The sequence below is a fragment of the Oncorhynchus mykiss genome, chromosome 6, assembly GCF_057628025.1.
Source record: "Oncorhynchus mykiss isolate SJ-2025 chromosome 6, ASM5762802v1, whole genome shotgun sequence".
NCBI classification, from domain to species: Eukaryota; Metazoa; Chordata; class Actinopteri; order Salmoniformes; family Salmonidae; genus Oncorhynchus; species Oncorhynchus mykiss.
In genome coordinates, this window is record NC_143027.1 from 25,035,907 (window position 1) to 25,055,236 (window position 19,330).

General features: G+C 43.3%; 1 protein-coding gene and 1 long non-coding RNA gene across 4 annotated transcripts in view; both read left to right on the forward strand.

Moving 5' to 3' along the window:
• LOC110525587 (syntaxin-2) overlaps positions 1 to 14,499 on the forward strand; it is a 146,773-nt gene extending 132,274 nt beyond the window's left edge. The window contains exons 23-36 of one of the 3 annotated variants that reach the window (XM_090237411.1): positions 1,876 to 2,027; positions 2,333 to 2,992; positions 3,201 to 3,341; positions 4,301 to 4,453; positions 6,245 to 7,027; positions 8,247 to 8,367; positions 8,848 to 8,961; positions 10,517 to 10,704; positions 10,895 to 11,063; positions 11,278 to 11,340; positions 11,708 to 11,811; positions 13,013 to 13,084; positions 13,324 to 13,467; positions 14,333 to 14,499. In XM_090237411.1, the coding sequence (XP_090093537.1) occupies positions 1,876 to 2,027; positions 2,333 to 2,992; positions 3,201 to 3,341; positions 4,301 to 4,453; positions 6,245 to 7,027; positions 8,247 to 8,367; positions 8,848 to 8,961; positions 10,517 to 10,704; positions 10,895 to 11,063; positions 11,278 to 11,340; positions 11,708 to 11,811; positions 13,013 to 13,084; positions 13,324 to 13,467; positions 14,333 to 14,359 (2,891 nt within the window). In that variant the 3' untranslated portion in view covers positions 14,360 to 14,499. Of the gene's footprint in view, positions 1 to 1,875; positions 2,028 to 2,332; positions 2,993 to 3,200; positions 3,342 to 4,300; positions 4,454 to 6,244; positions 7,028 to 8,246; positions 8,368 to 8,847; positions 8,962 to 10,516; positions 10,705 to 10,894; positions 11,064 to 11,277; positions 11,341 to 11,707; positions 11,812 to 12,027; positions 12,058 to 13,012; positions 13,085 to 13,323; positions 13,468 to 14,332 lie in introns of all 3 variants that reach the window. The other 2 variants (XM_090237409.1, XM_090237410.1) reach the window with 2 other exon arrangements.
• A 681-nt stretch (positions 14,500 to 15,180) lies between these two features.
• LOC149982819 (uncharacterized) lies at positions 15,181 to 19,085 on the forward strand. The gene is made up of 2 exons (XR_016496576.1): positions 15,181 to 15,312; positions 16,520 to 19,085. It is a non-coding gene; the product is annotated as an uncharacterized LOC149982819 (long non-coding RNA).
• Positions 19,086 to 19,330: the final 245 nt, after the last annotated feature.

A 19,330-nucleotide genomic window follows, 5' to 3' on the forward strand; every position in this document is an offset into this window, starting at 1 on the left:
TTCGCTCGCTAAGTAAGTGAAAAGAAAATACAACGAAATATAGCTCTCTCTCCTTCTCTCTCTTGCTTCTCCTTCATGTTGGGGGGCGGCAGGGTAGCCTAGTGGTTAGAGCGTTGGACTAGTAACCGGAAGGTTGTGAGTTCAAACCCCCGAGCTGACAAGGTACAAATCTGTCATTCTGCCCCTGAACAGGCAGTTAACCCACTGTTCCCAGGCCGTCATTGAAAATAAGAATTTGTTCTTAACTGACTTGCCTGGTTAAATAAAGGTAAAATAAAAAAATAAAAAAAATGTTTGAAGAAATTAATTTGTTCAAAACTATTCACTATGGTCTTTCTCTCTCATTCAGCTACTCACCACATTTTATGCTCTGTGGTGCTAGCTTATGCTTTCAGTACTAGATTAATTATCTGATCCTTTGAGTGGACAACATGTCAGTTCATGCCACAAGAGCGTTGATAGGTTGGAGGACGTCCTCCGAATGTGGTCATAATTACTGTGTAAGTCTATAGAAGGGTACCACAAGCCTCGTAGGTTTTGTATTGAAGTCAATGTACCCAGAGGAGGACGGAAACTAGCTGTCCTCTGGCTACACCATGGGGAGCGTAGCTGCATCTCTATTGTCAGGCCTCTCCAAAGATGTGTAATTGGGTTTGGGCTCTGGGCCACTCAAGGACATTCAGAGACTTGTCCCAAAGCCCCTTCTGCGTTGTCTTGGTTGTGTGCTTTGGGTCATTGTCCTGTTGGAAGGTGACCCTTCGCCGCAGTCTGAGGTCCTGATCGCTTTGGAGCAGGTTTTCATCAAGGATCTCTATGTACTTTCCTCCGTTAATCTTTCCCTCGATCCTGACTAGTCTCCCAGTCCCTACTGCTGAAAAACATCCCCACAGCATGATGCTGCCACCACCATGCTTCACTGTAGGGATGGTGCCTGGTTTCCTCCATACTTGGCATTAAGGCCGAAGAGTTCAATCTTGGTTTAATCAGACCAGAAGTCTGAGAGTCCTTTAGGTGCCTTTTGTCAAACTCCAAGTGATGATGGAGCCCACTGTGTTCTTGGGGATCTTCAATGCTGCAGACATACCCTTCACCAGATCTGTGCCTCGACACAATCCTGTTTCGGAGCTCTACGGACAGTTCTTTCGACCTCATGGCTCGGTTTTTGCTCTGACATGCACTGTCAACTGTGAGACCATTATATAGACAGGTGTGTGCCTTTCCAAATCATGTCCAATCAATTGAATTTACTACAGGTGGACTCAAATCAGGTTGTAGAAACATCTCAAGGATGATCAATGGAAATAGGATGCACCTGAGCTCAATTTTGAGTCTCATAGCAAAGGGTCTGAATACTTATGTAATTTTTGCTAACCGGTTTTCTCTTTGTCATTATGGGGTTTTGTGTGTTGATTGATGAGGGGGAAAAATAATGTAATACATTTTAGAATAAGGCTGTAACGTAACAAAATGTGGAAAAAGTCAAGGGGTCTGAATACTTTCCGAATGCGCTGTATTTAGTATAGTTTTATCTAAAAAGGCTAACTTTTGAATGTTTCACTATTTTTATTTTGATGAAATTCACTGAGGAGGATGGTCCTCCCCTTCCTCCTCTGAGGAGCCTCCACTGACATACATACAGTACAAATCATACTGTTTTCTTATTACCTCATTACACACATTTTTGATTGCATAAAAACATCTAATGCAACATGAACTATCTGAGTGCCTCTCTGGTATTGTATGGAATCAGGTCAAGACATTATTTTCCATTGAAGGAACATACAAACTGTTCAGCTGATAGTGTATTGTTTTCCAAATGTTGTAGTGTATTGTGTTGGTATCCTTACACTCCTGTGTGTCTGCTGTCCTCTGTAGGTCCTCCCTTTCCTCCCCAGGAGGTGCAGGTCCAGTTGGGCCAGAACCCCGGGGTTCTGCAGGTGCGATGGAAACCCCCCATCCTCACCCCCACTGGAACCTCCAACGGAGCCAACGTGATTGGCTATGCCGTGTGCACAAAGGGACAAAAGGTGCATTAGAATTATGTATTATGCAGAACCTGATGTTTAATGCTGTGAAAGTGAGGAGTGTGTGGTGTAACAGCTAACCCTCAATGCTGTGATTCGTGTGTAACACTCTACCGCCGTCTGCTGGAGAGTGGTGATGTAATGGTGACGTTCAGTCCATGGTTTCTGTAGGCCTTATATAATGCACTGGTTTGAAAACACAGGTTTACCAGGCCCTATTTTGTGTGAAATTCAGAAATAATATATTGGGTTTGTTACTTAAGACATGTGAATTGAAGTGTCTTGTCCCTGTCCCTGTGTGTGTCCAGATAGCGGAGGTGATGTACCCAACAGCTGACTATGTGACAGTGGAGCTGAATAGGATCCAGTGTCTGGAGGCCAGAGAGGTCATTGTCAGGACGTTATCAGCACAAGGAGAGTCTCAGGACTCCCCCGTGGCCACCATACCGCACAATATCCTGAGGCCTCCCCATCACTCACCCCACCACCGCTCCCCTGCACACCCGCATCCTATGCCTCAACCCCAGCACCATCAGCCACACACACAAACACACCCGCCATACCCCCAGACCTACCCCCCATCCCACCCCCAACCTCAGGTCCACCCTCTGCCTCGATCCCAGCCCCACACCCTGCCTCATGGTCAGCCTCTGCGCCACCCAACCCCTCACCCCCAGCTCCAACACCAGCCCTACCCCATGTCTAAGCCCAATTTAGTAAGTGCCAGAGAGTCAGAAACCAAAGAGTATGAGGCGGGCCTGCGGCCTGGTCCGCCCTGGGAGCGCTCCCCTTCGCCCCTCCCTCCTACCATGCGTGGACACACTTTGGAGCCGCCCCACTTCCAGGGGCGTCGTTCACCCTCTCCTCAGAGGATCCTGCCCCAGCCTCAGGGAGCCCCCATCCCCAACACCATCGCCAAGGCCATGGCCAGGGAAGCTGCACAGAGAGTGTTCGCTGAGAACAACCGGGTAAGCAGCCACTTCAGCCACTATGACATGACGACACACAGTACAGCGCAAACAGAGTTTGGTTTGTGTACCAAGTGCCTCATAGACTCTCAGGGTACTATTGAGTCAATACTATAGAGAACTAATATCATGTATCATTGTGATAGTGTGATGCATCTGCAGCTATATACATGTATAAGGTTTGCTTGTCTGTGTTTTCGTGTGTCAGATGGAGAAGAGGAACATCTTCAGTGAGCGGAGTGTGAACTCTGATGAGGAGGAGGATGGTTATGTCTCTCCCCACACCAGGAGGAGAGGGGCTTCTGTGGACGAATTCCTCAGAGGCTCTGAACTGGGGAGACATGTACGGGTAAAACAACAACTCTGTCAGCTTAAATACAGAATAATACAGTTTGTTTGTTCCAATCATCGCTCTGGGAAAATGAAGAAAAATATATGATTGTAACCTGTAACTCCATGTTAAATCGAATCAAATCACATTTTATTTGTCACATGTGCCGAATAAAACAGGTGTAGACCTTACCGTGAAATGCTTACTTACAAGCCCTTAACCAACAATGCAGTTTTAAGAAAATATTTACTAAATAATCTAAAGTAAAACATTTAAAAATTACAATAACGAGGCAATATACAGGGGGTACCGGTACCGAGTCAATGTGCAGGGTAACAGGTTAGTCGAGGTAAATGAGGTAATATGTGCATGTAGGTAGGGGTAAAGTGACTATGTGTAGATAATAAACAGCGAGTAGTAGCAGCGTAAAAAAGGGGGGGGGGCGGGTCAATGCAAATAGTCTGGGTATCCATTTGCTTAGCTTTTCAGGAGTCTTATGGCTTGGAGGTAGAAGCTGATAAGAAGCCTTTTGGACCTAGACTTGGCGCTCCGGTACCACTTGCCATGCGGTAGCAGAGAGAACAATCTATGACTAGGGTGGTTGGAGTCTTTGGCAATATGAAATGCCTTTCTCTGATGGCAGGAAGGTTGGCCACAGTGATGTACTGGGCCATACGCACAACCCTCTGTAGCGCATTGCGGTCAGAGGCCGAGCAGTTGCCATCCCAGACAGGTCCTCTCCCCCGACTCCTAGTTTAGCCAGTCAGACACAGGCTTGTTGTTCCTGTGGTTGGTTCCATGTTAAAGCCGGTCCTCTCCCCCGTCTCCTAGTTCAGCCAGTCAGACACAGGCTTGTTGTTCCTGTGGTTCCATGTTAAAGCCGGTCCTCTCCCCCGTCTCCTAGTTCAGCCAGTCAGACACAGGCTTGTTGTTTCTGTGGTTCCATGTTAAAGCCGGTCCTCTCCCCTGTCTCCCAGCACCACTACAGCCACAGTGAGGAGTACCAGACAGAGAGCAGCCGCGGCTCAGACCTGTCTGACATCATGGAGGAGGACGAGGATGACCTGTACTCTGAGATGCAGCTGGAGGAGGGCCGTCGGCGCAGCATCAACTCTCACAACACTCTCAAGGTACAGCACACATATACCTCATCTAGTGGGGGTCCAGGGGAGGCGGGTAGGGAGGGGGGTAGGGGAGGTAGGGAAGGGGGTTGGGAGGCGGGTAGGGGGGCTGGGGAGGGAGGGAGGGCCCTCCTATCTACTGTGGCCCCGGCTGCCTTCTCTCACTGTCTGGCTCTACATGCAGGCCCACTGTGGCTTTGCCTGCTGAGATTTCCATCCTGTTCTGAGCTGAACACCACACTGCATATCAGCTTCATCATCCAAGTCTTAACTAACCCATCTGAATGGCTGTACTATACACACCCAGCATGGACTGTAAAAGGAGAGGTGAACAATCATGTTTAAAATGAGCTTGGTATTGATAGAAACATGGAATGTTGTTTTGTCTCAATATGCATTTTATTATACAGTTTAATTAAGACTGTCCATATTTTGTAAAAACTGGATAATTAGTAGACTTACTGTTCATGAATAATCTGTTAAAAATGTGTTGTAAAGGAATATGTCAATGACCAAACATTGATATTTTAAAATGTACTGTATCATCATCTAGAAGGGTCATGGCATATCGAATGCATATGGGAATCTCATTTAAGTGAGTTTAGGCTACTTAAATGGAATAATTCACTTTGGGTTGTGTCCGTCTCCTGTTGTACCTTTTTGTGTTTGAGTTCTTTTCTGGACGTTGATGATGGTTACCTTTGAGGATGTCTCCATTGATGTGGATGTGTGGTCAATAATCATTATGTAACAAGTTCTCCTGAGTGACATTATTATTAGCAGTGAAACATAGGTTATATTTACTGTGTTGATGATAAACAACAAGTTAAATTGTCTTCTGTATTCACTGGGAGTGTTGATATGAAAGGTCCCCAGGTCATTTCCATAGAAACATGTTTACAGTCATGCAATGCTGTGGGAATACGTGTGAAACGTTTAACTTATCAAGGTGATAAGAGTAAGCAGGATGTGATCCCTCACACTGTACGGTACTCAACAGAACTGTCTTTTTAGGTGTATTGATCTGCTGCATTTGCCTATGTTTTCCATAGTACCTCGTCATGTCACCAATCAGTATGTCTCATTCATGTTCTGTATGTATTTGTGTCTTTTTACTATGCTCTGGAAAGGGAGTGTCCTATGCAGTAGTGCATGCAATCAGGGTCAAATATCAGAAGCAACACAGCTGAGATTCAGTCTATAGTCATTATTGATGGAAACTCTAAAAAGAACAGCCCTCGGGTCATGTCTGAAAATGTTAGAACAGACTGAGACACTTTTTGAATGTCTTATTTTGCTTATGCAAGTGCTTTGCTGCCGCATTCCTCTTGGTTAATGTATACACTGTAGGTCTTATTCACTTGCCCAGACTGTGCTTGGTGCAATGTGTTTCAAGTCTTTTCTATGTTTGGTGAGTTTGTCACCTGTGTCATTTATCTGTGAGTATTTCTCCCTTGGCAGATTTGTTGCACCCTTTTCTAATCTGTCCCAGACCCATCCTCAGTGTTACTGTTTATTACTCCCTTTGCTTTTGTCCCACGTATTCCCGTTCAGAGCATGCTATTTCCCCCAGCTCACGGAATGACACTGCATGCCTTACATCTGGCCATTCTGCCACAAATAACTAATTCTGTTCTTATTTTGTCTTTTTTCCCATTTAATTTGTTATTCACACACTGTGTTGTTTCCTGCCTGTTCTAACACCTTCAAAAACTACATTTTAAACAAAACTCTTAATTGAAATGCCAAACCAATCCACCCTGCTCTCTGCACCGTGGCTGTCCCATCCTGGTCTTCCAGGCGTATTACAGGCGGCAGGACCTAGGGGAGGAGAGGGACTGCTGGGACCTACAGAGGGAGGTGGTGAGACAGAAGTCCCTGCGTAGTAAACGCCTCCACAGCATCCCTGAGGTTGCCGAGGACGAGCCCGACGGAGTGGATGGGATGGGTCATCATCATCAGCGCCTGCGCTTTGACGACGAAGGCAGGCCTGGTACACCCTGCATGCACCGCAGGAGCCCCCGTATCTACCAGCAGGACCCCCACCAGCACAACCACCTCTCCCCCAGCAAGAACCACCGTCGCCTGCTGCAGCGCCAGCATTCCTCTCCCCGCTATGGCTGTAATTTCGAGGAGCGCAGTCTGAACCGGCCCAGCCGCCAGACCACCAAGAGCCCTGACAGCGGCCTGGACTGTGGCAGTGAGGAGGAGGGCTCTTTGGGGTACCGGGGTTACCCCCACGGCAGCCCCATGCGGGGTGCTGTCCACTACATCCACTGTGAGGGGCCGGTAGAGCGACGGGCCCTGGCTGCAGGCAGGAAGAGACAGCTGACACGGCAGTGCAGCATGGATGAGGACCACTGTGACAGCCCTAAGACGGGCCACATGTCTGACCTGAGGTACAGGGAGGTGCACTACGGGCCAGGCCGGGAGTGGGAGAGGGAACCAGGGCACAGCCCCAGACGCTACCCCAGGGACGGAGCCCTGAGCGAGGGCAGGCTCCACCAGCTGGACAGGCCTTATCAAAGGGACCTTAGGGCCAGCTATGTGAACAGGCTCAACAGGGTCTCGGACCAGCCGCCGGTGTGTGTGACTCAGACTCTTACCTGCTGTACATTCCATCAGCAAGCAGTAAAACCATACATTTTTTCTTGGTGTTTTTTCTCTCTATGGGTCTCCCACCTTTACATTGATTTATTTTTGTTTTGTCCAATATTCTGGCAAGTTATTAGTACATGTTCATGGTGATTCTTATTTGTAGTTTTTCATGTGTGTAGTTTGCTCGTTCTTAGAAAGTCCAGTGAGTTTTTAAGTGAAGCTTTTTTGATTATCTAAAGGCCATTTCAGAAAGTTTTTGTTTCTGATGTGTCTGAGGAGAAAGATTTATTTTTTAAACAAAATGGCAGCTCAACCATTATAGTGTGCATGGGGATGCGCTATCCCTATTCTGCTCCGCCTTCCCCCTCTCTCTACCAGCCAATGGGTTTGATATGCAGCTATGACAGACGTCTTGCCCATCCTATCCCACCTCTGACTTTACCCTGATTGCACTGCCTTCCACAGGGGGACCTCTATTCCAGCATGTCCTGCTTCTCATTGCGCGTAAAGGCTGTAGTCCTTGACAGATAAAGCCTTTTCTAGTAGGACCACATGGATAGTCTCTCATAGTCTTATAGCTGATTTAGCCTTCAGTCCATCTGCATTATGTTAGTGCTCTGCAGACAATATGCTCTCCCCTCTTCATGCTCTTCCATAATCTTTTCAACAGAATCTCCTCTCCTCCTCCTATACTACACACAGCAGTGGTCATCTTATTGCTCGATCCCCCTCCCCCCATCTCTGTCCCATATATCCTGTATGACTAACCGGATGAGAAGCCTTTGGGCCTCAGTTTCTCTCTCTCTGGTTTGGGCCCCAGGCTGAAGCCATTATGGTTGTGCTCAGCTAACTATGCCTTTCTCCATTCTATTCTCTTTCCTCTACTCGCTCACTCACTCTTCTCATCAAGGAGCTGACATGAGCAGAACAAAAAACAAATGGTCTTTAGCTAAACATCTGATCCTGTTGTGGTGTCTGGAGTTGATTTACTTTGGTTCTGTTGATGGTTTTTTGGTTTGTTTGGTCTCTTTATTTTATGGGTTTATTTATTACTCTTATTTTGCCTCCTTAAGGACAAATGGAAGTGATATAATTTGCTCTTATGGTTTTGTGATCCTTTTGAATGGCTGGTTTGTTATGTGAGAGAGGCAGTGTAAAAGGCAGCTTGTTTTAACTTACGCTGTGTTTTTCTCGCCCTCTAAAGATTATAGGGAACTCCCCCTCCCATGGATGCTCCCATGGCGACCGGCTGGACCATTCAGGGAGGAGGCCTGTCCACGGCGGCAACCCCCCACAGCGACGACCCATGATGGTTCCTTCCATTGGTTAGTGTGGTCAATACATGATGGGATGCCCCGTCCTCCCCTGAGCTGAACATCTCTCCCATAGACACATGACCTTAAACAACCATGTAGTTCTCTGTAGTTGTGGTGTGCTCCTACACCTGTAGTTCTGACCAACCTCATACCTCTTTACGGTGTCTCTGACTTGGCTTTTTAAATGTGCATAAGCAGTTAAGGGGGAGGGGCTGCTACTGTTTACTATCGACTTTATATACTGTGTGCATAAAGGGCTCACCTGCTCTTACCCTTCCCTCTGTCTCACACAGTGCAAAGCATTGCTGTTTTACATTGAAGAACTCCAGATTACAACCTGTTGCCTTATCCCACCCTCTGTTCCCCATGACCCCTGATCCCTCCAGCAGCATGTCCAGCCAGGCATTGGCCGGTCTGTGAAGTAGAGCAGTGTGGAGGGGGGGGGGGTCCCTGACAGTAACGCTGTGATCTGATTGGTGTCTTCTGTAGAGATCACCATGATGGAGAGTAACAGTGAGGGAAGTGAGGGAAACCTCTCACCTGGCAAGGAGGATGTTTACTATCATGGCAGTGTAGCTCGGCGGAGGATATGGCATGACGATGGTATGTGGCCCAGCTTCTCTCTAGAACAACATGAATAAACCATGAAAAGTACATAGAAGACCGTGTTAAGAACCTTACTTGATATTAGAAAGGAATAGTAGTCTCAAGCTTAAGTGTGAATTACACACTCGGCTGCCGGGAAAGACAAGATGGCCACTTTTTCTGTAGCTGAAGAATGAGTGTCCCCTCCCCTCCCTGTATAGCTCTCTGCAGCCTTAATCCCAGGCCTCCCTTGGAGACCCCTCTTCCTTCCTTCCTTCCTTCCCTCTCACCCATCCCTTCTTTTCACCCTTCCTCTTCTCCTCCCAGGGCATATAGTCCCCCTGTTGACTGTTGATTTTGCATGACTGATTGTTTACAGTCCAGTGACAAGGAAAACCATTGGATGAGTAAGTGCACTCAAGTCTTGTTGGTATCACTCCATTGCACCTTGATGAAACTGCTGTCATCTAAACCCAACATTAGTATTGTCTCATTAAAACATAATTGAACAGACATTCTCCCTGAATTGTGATATTGAAACGTGGTTTGTTTGGACATGGAGTTCCAGGAAATCCACTAGTGAATGAATATAAGGTGGATTCCTTTCCTTTTCCCTCACTGTCCCTGATGCCCCAGATGAGTCAGGTTTCTGCTATGGCATTTGATGTTATAATTTCCTGCAGGAATATTCATTTGCCCTTTTAGCTTAATGCTGTATTTCTAATGTGAGCATGGTTTTACCCCTCTTGTATTGATATTGAAGCATACTTCCTCATTTTGAAGAGTGGAACGCATGAATGCCTGTTTACGCTCCGTGAGACAGTGAAGTAAAACAGCAATGAACAGTCTGAGTCTGTTTCCATTCTTTCTTTGTTATGTGCATGGTCGTGTAGTTCCACCTGCATCCCATCGTCTGGCTTGACATGTGCTGCTGTCTGTCCTACTTGACCTCTGTCTAACTGTATCTATGAGTGTTATAAAGGTACTCTGTTTGTCCTTTTGGTGTCTGTCCTACCAGCATTCAGAGATGTGTGAAAAAACATCCAATCTGTGCTATCTGTCAATCATAGATAGCTTAGACTTTTTTTTTAAAACTCTAAAAACAGTGTCCTGCTTACATGTTCTAATAAATTGGGAATCATAAATGTTGCTACAGTATGTAATTACAGTAGGGTCTTATCGACATTTTTAGAGGCGTGCCCTTTGAGAGGATCAAATCAAATGTATTTATATAGCCCTTCTTACATCAGCTGATGTATCAAAGTGCTGTACAGAAACCCAGACTAAAACCCCAAACAGCAAGCAATGCAGGTGTAGAAGCACGGTGGCTAGGATGATGGACACAATAGTACAGACTGACCATTCTATCTTAAAACCTCTTTAAATCCCCCTTGAAATCTTGGGCTCTTTTTCACACACATGTTTCATGGCCCTCTCCCCTGTCTGTCAGCTCTGACAAAGTGACATCTTCTCGTTCCGCTGCCCTCTACTCCACTCTGCACCCCAGCCTATCCTGTGCTGGGGGCTGGCAGTAGCAATGCTGGCAGTTGCAGCAGTGCCTTCTGTGTTTCAGATGAGTACGGTGGGCAAGGCCGCGGACATGGCCGAGGGCGGCGGTCGCCAGTGTACTACGAGGAGTCGGAGCCAGAGGACCCGGCGCGTATATTTGTGGCCCTGTTTGACTACGACCCCCTGTCCATGTCCCCCAACCCTGATGCTGCTGACGAGGAGCTGCCCTTCAAAGAGGGCCAGATCATCAAGGTGGGAGCCTGATCCACACAGTGCTGTAGTCCAATCTGCTTTCCTCATCCTAACAACAAAAGGGCCTCGTGTTGACTTACATTCGTGGGTTAGATGTAGTTGTGCATGTGAAGCTGCTATTAAACAACTGTAGTGGTGGTGGCTGTCTCTCTTTCTCCCTCCTGCTAACATTGTTCTCTGTGCTGGTCAGGTGTTTGGAGATAAGGACACGGATGGGTTCTACAGGGCAGAGATCCGTGACCGCCCGGGTCTGATCCCCTGTAACATGGTGTCAGAGATCCAGACTGAGGATGATGGGATGATGGACCAGCTACTCAAACAGGGCTTCCTCCCACTCAACACTCCTGTAGAGAAATTAGGTAGGGCGGCATCTGGACTCCCACTTGCTCTCTGTCTTTTCTCCACTACTCTTTCTTACTCTAATTTGGGCCTGATTTTCTCTTCCCCTTCCTCTTTTCCTGTCTCGCTTGCTTTCATTACACACTGATGTCTAATGCTGATGATACTCTCATTTCTCTGTCTCTACAATCGTTTCCCTCGTTCTTTTTCTTTTCTCTCTACTTTCCCGTGAAGTGATCTGCAACCGCTTCAAAGATGGTCGCTCAATAAACCGCAGGTCCCGAAAATCCAAGCGAGGTCTGTGTTCTCTTTAGATGCACTCTTTCTGCACAATTTTTTCATCTTCACGCTTTGCTTCTTCCACCATTTCTTCACTTTTCTTATGCGTTTAGTTGGGAATTATGGGTATTTTCTGTCAGAATTGTCACTAACATGCTCATCTTCAGTAAATCCATGGGGGTGTTCATTAGGGCTTTCACCTTCATGTACCATGTTCATTCAGCCTTTGCCTGGTTTAGACGGTCATTCATGAGAGATCATAAGGCATTGCATACTGTCATTTTAGTGTGTGATTTTACAACTGAGATTAGTACGGTGATTATCTCGTTTAGTGTGTTACTTGTCATTCTTATTGATTGATGACTGTCTGTGTATCTCTGTCCAGAGAGGAACAGGCGGAGTGGGCGTCAGCACCCCTCGTCCACACGTAGAATGGTGGCACTGTATGACTACGACCCCAGGGAGAGCTCCCCCAACGTGGATGTGGAGGTACTGCTAGAGTCAGGTGTAGAGGTAGTTCTACCCTGTTACTACTAACGATGTACCTGCTTGCCTTGCCAACATTGCAGCAATACACCAGCCAGTCTTACTCCCCATCTTTACCATTACCTGGTCGCCATTAGTAGCTTAACCTTTTCCTGTTGTTCTTATGGCCCTTCCCCCCTGGTTTCACTCACTCTCACCTTTCTATTGGCACGGCCCCAGACACAGTATGGGAGAGACAGGCTGAATGAGGTGAGTGAGAGGAGCGTCCGCTCTCTGTGTGTTTTTCTCCCTGACTGTTGTTGGAGTGTTCAGAGGTGGACACATGGTAGAGGGGGCTACAGTATACCCCTCTCATGAACACAGCCCCTCACCCATTGCCTGCACTGGCATCCTTCCTCAGTTTGGTCTGTGTGTTGAGCCATCTCCTACTTTTGGTTTGTGTGTTTTGGAGAGGCCTGGAAAAGTGGATAGTAGATAGTAGTATGGTATGCCTATTGTCTGTGCTGCAATCAATGATGTATACAAACCTTGGATTTCTGATGCTATGTGTTGGTCATTGAGAGGCTTTGAAGCCACCGGTCAGCCATATTGGCACTACCCAGAAGGAGCAGTCCTCCATAGGAATTAATGGAATTCTACAGTATCTCAATGAAATGTTTCAAGGACAAAATTACATGAATTTAAGTATTTTTTTGTTGTAGTAGGGACAATAACATTAGTACAAAAAAAGGAAAATGTTTATATATTTTTTTCATGTTTTATATGTATGTTTAGTTCACATAATATAATTTAAAAGTATGTATTAAGGTGTCTGTCATATAATAAACCTGTCAATAAATGCATTTCTATTGCCTCCAAAATCTTTTTTTACAATGGAGGATGAGTACCAAGATGGCTGGACGGTGGCTTCATTACAGCGCCCCCTGTCAGTCATCCAGGGTTTATATACATCACTGGTTGCAATCCTGTCTTCAAATATCCAACACTTGATGCATTTGATAGCTGCAGCAGTCTGCCAAGATTGTACTGACACTTCTAGATTCACAATGCATCACAGTGATTGGAATAGGAAGTACAGCATTTCACACAAATTAAACCCTAACAGTATCCCACGTGGTTGGGTTATAGAGAGAATCTTCAACAGATGCAAGCTGCTTTGATGTAGAGAAAGCAGGTCAAACTGAACTCAAACCTGTTTTGACAGGCTGAACTGACATTCTGTGCTGGTGACGTCATAACAGTATTTGGTGAAATTGATGAAGATGGGTTTCATTATGTAAGTATGTGAGATGTGACTTACACTTGATATAAAGTTCATGATATAAAGTTCGTAGTTCATATTTCTTCAACCAGCTTAGTGCAAATAAACACAGTGGAAATGACAGTGATAGTAATAGTAGCCGTAAGATAAACAATTTAAAATGATAATTTTATATCCCTTTCGTCTAGTTTCCTATATTGTGGAGTCCAATGTACATTCTATGCCAGTCACCCCGTGTGTTTGTGATCCCTCAGGGCGAGCTCAATGGACACAAAGGTCTTGTTCCCTCCAACTTTCTAGAAGAAGTGCCTGATGATGTTGAGGTTTTTCTCACTGACACTCAGTCTCGAGATTCTCGATACCCGCAGGACGCTGCAGCGCGGATAAAGACCAAAAGGGTACATGCTCTCTCGCAGTACTAGCCCTCTGTCATCCATTCTCTCCTTTCCGTTCCCTTTATCTCCTTACTCCTTTAGTTCTCCGTCTGTGCTTGTGTTTCATTCCTGAACATATGATGGGAATTCAGACTTTGGAGCATTATGCTGTAAACGTTGTTGATGTCTCAGAAATATAAAGAAAACTATTAATACTTGACATAGGAACTTTTATTTTCAATGTTGACTGCCGTGGGGGGGGGGGGGGGGGGGACATGCATTGTAAAATATGTGGACATATTCATAAAGCGTTCTCAAAGAGAATAGACTGAAATAATAAAAGAAAAGCAGAATTGTCATGTAATGTCTTGAAAAATAGCAGTCAACAACATGCAATGTTTTTTTTGCACATGCATATTTAGCATTGTAATAAATGCTTTATGAATATTACCTGTGTTTCTAATAGAGGAAATAGTTTATGTACTGGAGGATGAAATATCTAGACTGTAGCACTGCATGTTCTCTCTTTAAAATGCATGATTTCCCTTTCAACTTTTTTATAGTGAACAATAAGTCTAGTACAGTAGAACTTTTGTATTTGCTCCTGAAAACCTTGTTTTTGTATATTGCTTACTTGTATAATAGCACCAAGAAGCTTATGTTGCTCTTTGAGAGTATAATTTCAAATGTCATTATAACTAGTTGTAAAATAATGTTACAATAATTCTGTATTTAACAAATAATTGCAAGTTAATGTTTGAATATGAGCAGATTTCATCTCAAGTTTCTTGGTTTGTTTTATAATTTGTCATTCTCATAGTGCAGACTATTGAAACGCCATCACTGCATTTTTTATTTGATTTCTTTTCCTCACCCGCTTGGCAAACAGAAGAAGAGTGTTCATTTCACACCTTAAAGGCTGTTTCCATCACGTAAGTGAGCAACTGAGGATACCAAGGTAACGCAGCCCTCGTCTAATGCAGATGACATGGGTTCCCCTTAGTTTCCGGTACGCAACACACACTCCGTTTATATGACCATTATTTTGCCAGTTTAAATTTCAGTTAATTCCCTTTTCAATGGATGTAAATATTTATAGAATACTGTGGTACACACCAGGATGATCCCAGTGTACATGCTTTTATTTGACGTGAGTTTATTGTAAAAGCATTCAGGTTGTGTTAACTTAAGGACGACCACTCTAGTCAATGCATTAGACAAGAAGCATGGTATCTTCAGTTGTTTCTCTGGGTGTTGTACATTACAATGTCCTTCTCTCAAGATAAGTCTCCTGCTGTAACTCATGGTAAGCTAAAAGGCCATTGTTGCACGCCTAGGTTGCCTCCCTGTAGTACCAGTGGTAACATTCAGACTCTATAGCTAACATTCTGATAGAACCTCCCCTCTCTTTGAAGTAGTGCACCCTGCCACGCTTAATCTAATCAAACTCCGCTAGAAACAATGAACTGTCTGCCAGACAGGCAACTCCCTCTTGTTGAGGTTTCCAATCAATCAGATAAACATTTCATTGGCATTACTTTACCCATAGATACCCAAGATAGTGGTCTGCTCCGCATGCCTTTAAGTTGTTAGTGGGGTGCACTTTTTCTCTCACATAAGGAATGATGCAAAATGGCAAAAATAGCTACTAACATTTTTTCCTCATAGAAAGTGTCATCAATTCGATTTCAAAAAGTTATTTTAATTAACATGAGAAATGGAAAATCACTTTTTTATTTAGTTTGTATAAATATTAAGTGGCTTGTGATCAGATTTGTAAATACAACTTTTTTTAAAGCAGGTTAAATTGGTTCCAACAACCTTGATGAAGTTACCTTGATGAAAAGTGATTAATTGCTTCAAAAACTGGTAAATTGAAACGCTTATCCCCTCTCGACGTATGATAAATTATGAACATTCAATGTGCAGAATAATATGACCCTCTTATTGATCTGGATGTGTCTATATGTAGCTATATACTATATCTACTGTAGAGACTAGTGCTAGACTATACTATATCTACATCTACTGTAGAGACTATAGTATATCTACTGTAGAGACTAGTGCTAGACTATACTATATCTACATCTACTGTAGAGACTATAGTATATCTACTGTAGAGACTAGTGCTAGAGACTATACTATATCTACCGTAGAGACTAGTGCCAGAGACTATACTATATCTACCGTAGAGACTAGTGCCAGAGACTATACTATATCTACCGTAGAGACTAGTGCCAGAGACTATACTATATCTACTGTAGAGACTAGTGCCAGAGACTATACTATATCTACCGTAGAGACTAGTGCCAGAGACTATACTATATCTACCGTAGAGACTAGTGCCAGAGACTATACTATATCTACTGTAGAGACTAGTGCTAGAGACTATACTATATCTACTGTAGAGACTAGTGCCAGAGACTATACTAAATCTACTGTAGAGACTAGTGCCAGAGACTATACAATATCTACAGTAGAGACTAGTGCTAGAGACTAGTCTCATGTTAATAGGATCTTAAGAATACATCTTTCCTAAGTGCAATTGAAAAGAAGCCTTTTAGCTCATGATTACAATGAAGGAATATTTAGATATTAGATGTTTACTGTAACCCAGTTGTATATGAATGCCCTTTATATTTAAAAAGAAAATCTGCTGTCATATGTTGTCCCATAATGTTAATACAATATTGTATCTCTTGCTTTGTGTGTGTGAAAGACATGGCTTATGCCATTGATAGCCATTCTGGAGAATCTCAGCATAGACATGTGTGATTGGTAAAGAGTATGTGGACATTCTTTGACATTGAAGTCTATCATTTAAACCAGCTTGATGAAAGACTACCTAAATGGCAGTGGGGGAGGGGGGTATACAGCACCTCAGTACACTCAAGATACAATATCCTAACATTTACAAGTTGAACTGGGCTACGCTATGAGGGAGATAGACTGATGAAGCCAAGGTATGGTGGCCCTGCTGAGACAGAAAGGACTAAGTGGAAGGGAGTAGTGACTGGGGTGCAAGAGGGTTGGCTTTTTAACCCCGCTGAACTGTCCCTTACGGGTCTCCCATTAGGTTCCATTGGAAAAATCGGGTCCGCCCAGAAGAGCCGCCTCCCCCACAGTGCGCCAACACATCCCTGGCTCTGGCCCTGCTACAGTGGGGCCTGGCAGTCCCATCAGGGGCCCCTGCGACTTGTCCTCCAAAAAGAAAAAGGGACTGCTCTCCAAAGGGAAGAAACTATTGAAAAGACTTGGCGCTGTAAAATAACCCCTTCAAATACTTGAAGTATATTATCAACCACATAATTCATCTCCAACACTTCCATTACTGTAAATTCAGTCCTGTGAGAAGAAAAAAGTGGTCAAAATGTACAAATGTTGTATTCTAGAAACCATATTTTCTTATTTAAATTGCAGTATGTATTTTGAATATGGTTCAGGGACCTCATAGTTTGACATTTAGTGTCATAAGCCAACCTCTGGTCATTTATGTTTTGCTATCTGAAGCAGAAGACTGCAACACGATGGATGATTTGAAATATTCTCAATTTTGAAGGCCAATAGATACGTAGGTGTGTTTGATGACGCTGTAGACCACAATGTTCCTCAGAGTAAGAGGGGTTTATATCAGAGTCTCTTTAGGGCTGAGATCAAAGGATAGGGCTCAGAATGGCCAGTCAACATCATACTTGATAATACTGCTGGTGGCTCACCTTAACCAAACCTTCACATTGTAGTACCCATATTGATGCAAGGAAAAGAGCAGTTTTAGGATCAGGCAGCTGAGGTCATTTGAACTGTATAGGTTTGCATGTTTTACCTAAACCACATCCAGAATAATAATTCCCATCCAACCTTTGAAAGCACATGCTAACTAATGGCCTTTTCTATCAGAACTCAAGGCTCAATTTGCATGCTTTGTCAGTGCATTTTTATGATATTGTGTATGAGCAATATTTGCTAAATGAATAGTAAAAACAAATATTAACTTAAAACAGAATATTCAATACAAACCGAATTGTCACATTCGTATTCAGTTCAATTCAAGCCCAGGTACACATTTGTCTAGTCACCACCTTAGCACCTAAAGTCACGATATGTGCAGTGGTAAAATATGAAAAATCTCCAGAAAGACTTGTCAGATTGGTCTGGAGAGAATTTGATCAGCAAGTATCAATTCTTAACAGCAAGTGTCAGTTCTTCAGGCACACTGAAATAACTCTGGACAAGGACATTAGATAGGACAGGGTTTCAAGATTCAGTATATTTTTGTTGTTGAATTGTCATGAAATGCCTAGTTGAAACCAACCTCCCATGTATTTGCCTTATAAATGCACAATGGTTTGTATTTTGTCCAGTGAGTGGAGTGTTATGTCCTGTATGCATTCAAGTCATTGCATTACTTTTTAAATGTATTTGTAAATTATGTTGATCAAGACTAGTGATGTGCAGTTTATTACTTGTAGGAATGTTTTTTGGAGGACCTGCGCATTAAAATGACATTCAAACGAAATTCAATACAAAAAAATAAGGGGGAAAAGTAAGTGTGTATTTATGTTTTAATGTTTCACACTATTTTTGCACAAAAAGACTAATGAAAAAAATAAGGCACTTTATTTTGTTCTTCATGTTATACATGCAATGTATTTACTGCATTCACAATCCCATTTTGACACGTTTGTGTACAAGACAATGGATGTGAAAGAAATGCAATTGAAGGCCAGTTTAATTAACTGTTTCCAAGATAAGTTGCAATCAGCAGTTGGTATTATTTTTGTTTCAAACTAAGTTTTGTAGAGTACACTCCAAACTTGCAATTCTTGGAAGCAGGAAAATGTTTGACTTATGACAGAGACTAGGTTTGATTGAATAACCATCAGATAAAAGCCCTAAATATCAAGTTGTTGTTACATAGAAATTGTGATTTAAACAAGACAAGTCTACCTCCATAATGACCCCTATAAGTTCAACTAATTTGACTACAGGTTCACAGACGTCAACTCTCCATTTCATATATTTGCAAAGGGTAGAAGTACTGTATTTGTGTCAGCACCCAACTAGCACAGAGTAGTGAATGTATGATTAATTGAAAGCCAATGTATTTTATTTATCAAAACTATCCATTATGAGTATGCAGATGTCCAGCGTTCTCTGGTCCAGTTTGTATGTGAAATGAAACCTTCCATCTGTTAACTCCTTACACTATTTTGTTAATCATTTCATCCTTCCATTCACTTTATATCACAGCTTTTTCTGGACTACACTACTTTCATGAGATTTGAACTGAGACTGCCAAAAAAGAATGTACGAAAAGCATTCTGTACAACTTTCTGTACAATTGTCGGTCATTGCTTCTATATATATTGTTTTGACTGTTGCTCTTTTTGTACTTTGTCCATTTGTAAATTGTTTTTAAATGTTTATACTTGATTTTCAGACTGCCTTTTTTGTACATTAAAATTTATAATCAAACAGTGCAAAGCTTTCCCCATGGTGTCTTCAAAACCATAATGTTTTAAAAGTCTGCAATTGTGTGCTAGCTTTATGACAAAAAATATCAGCCTATATTGGTGGTTACAAAATATTGTGTGGGTGTGCATGTGCAAAAAATTTTATCAAATAAATTTCATATTTTGTAATGCTGTTTGCGCTGTGTTTTATTCACCAAATGCCATGGTGCAACAGCAAAGTCAGAGGATTAAGGACTCGATTCAATCCAAATCGTTCAGCGCTGTACCAAAATTTGAAATGTAAAGGTAATTTCTGATTGAGCGGACAGAGTATTTTACCGTGAATGCGGTCTCAGCGAACATTGCCTTAATTTCTATTGCGCTGTATGTAGTGGTCTACAGCACTACGGATTAAATTAAGCCATAAACGTTAA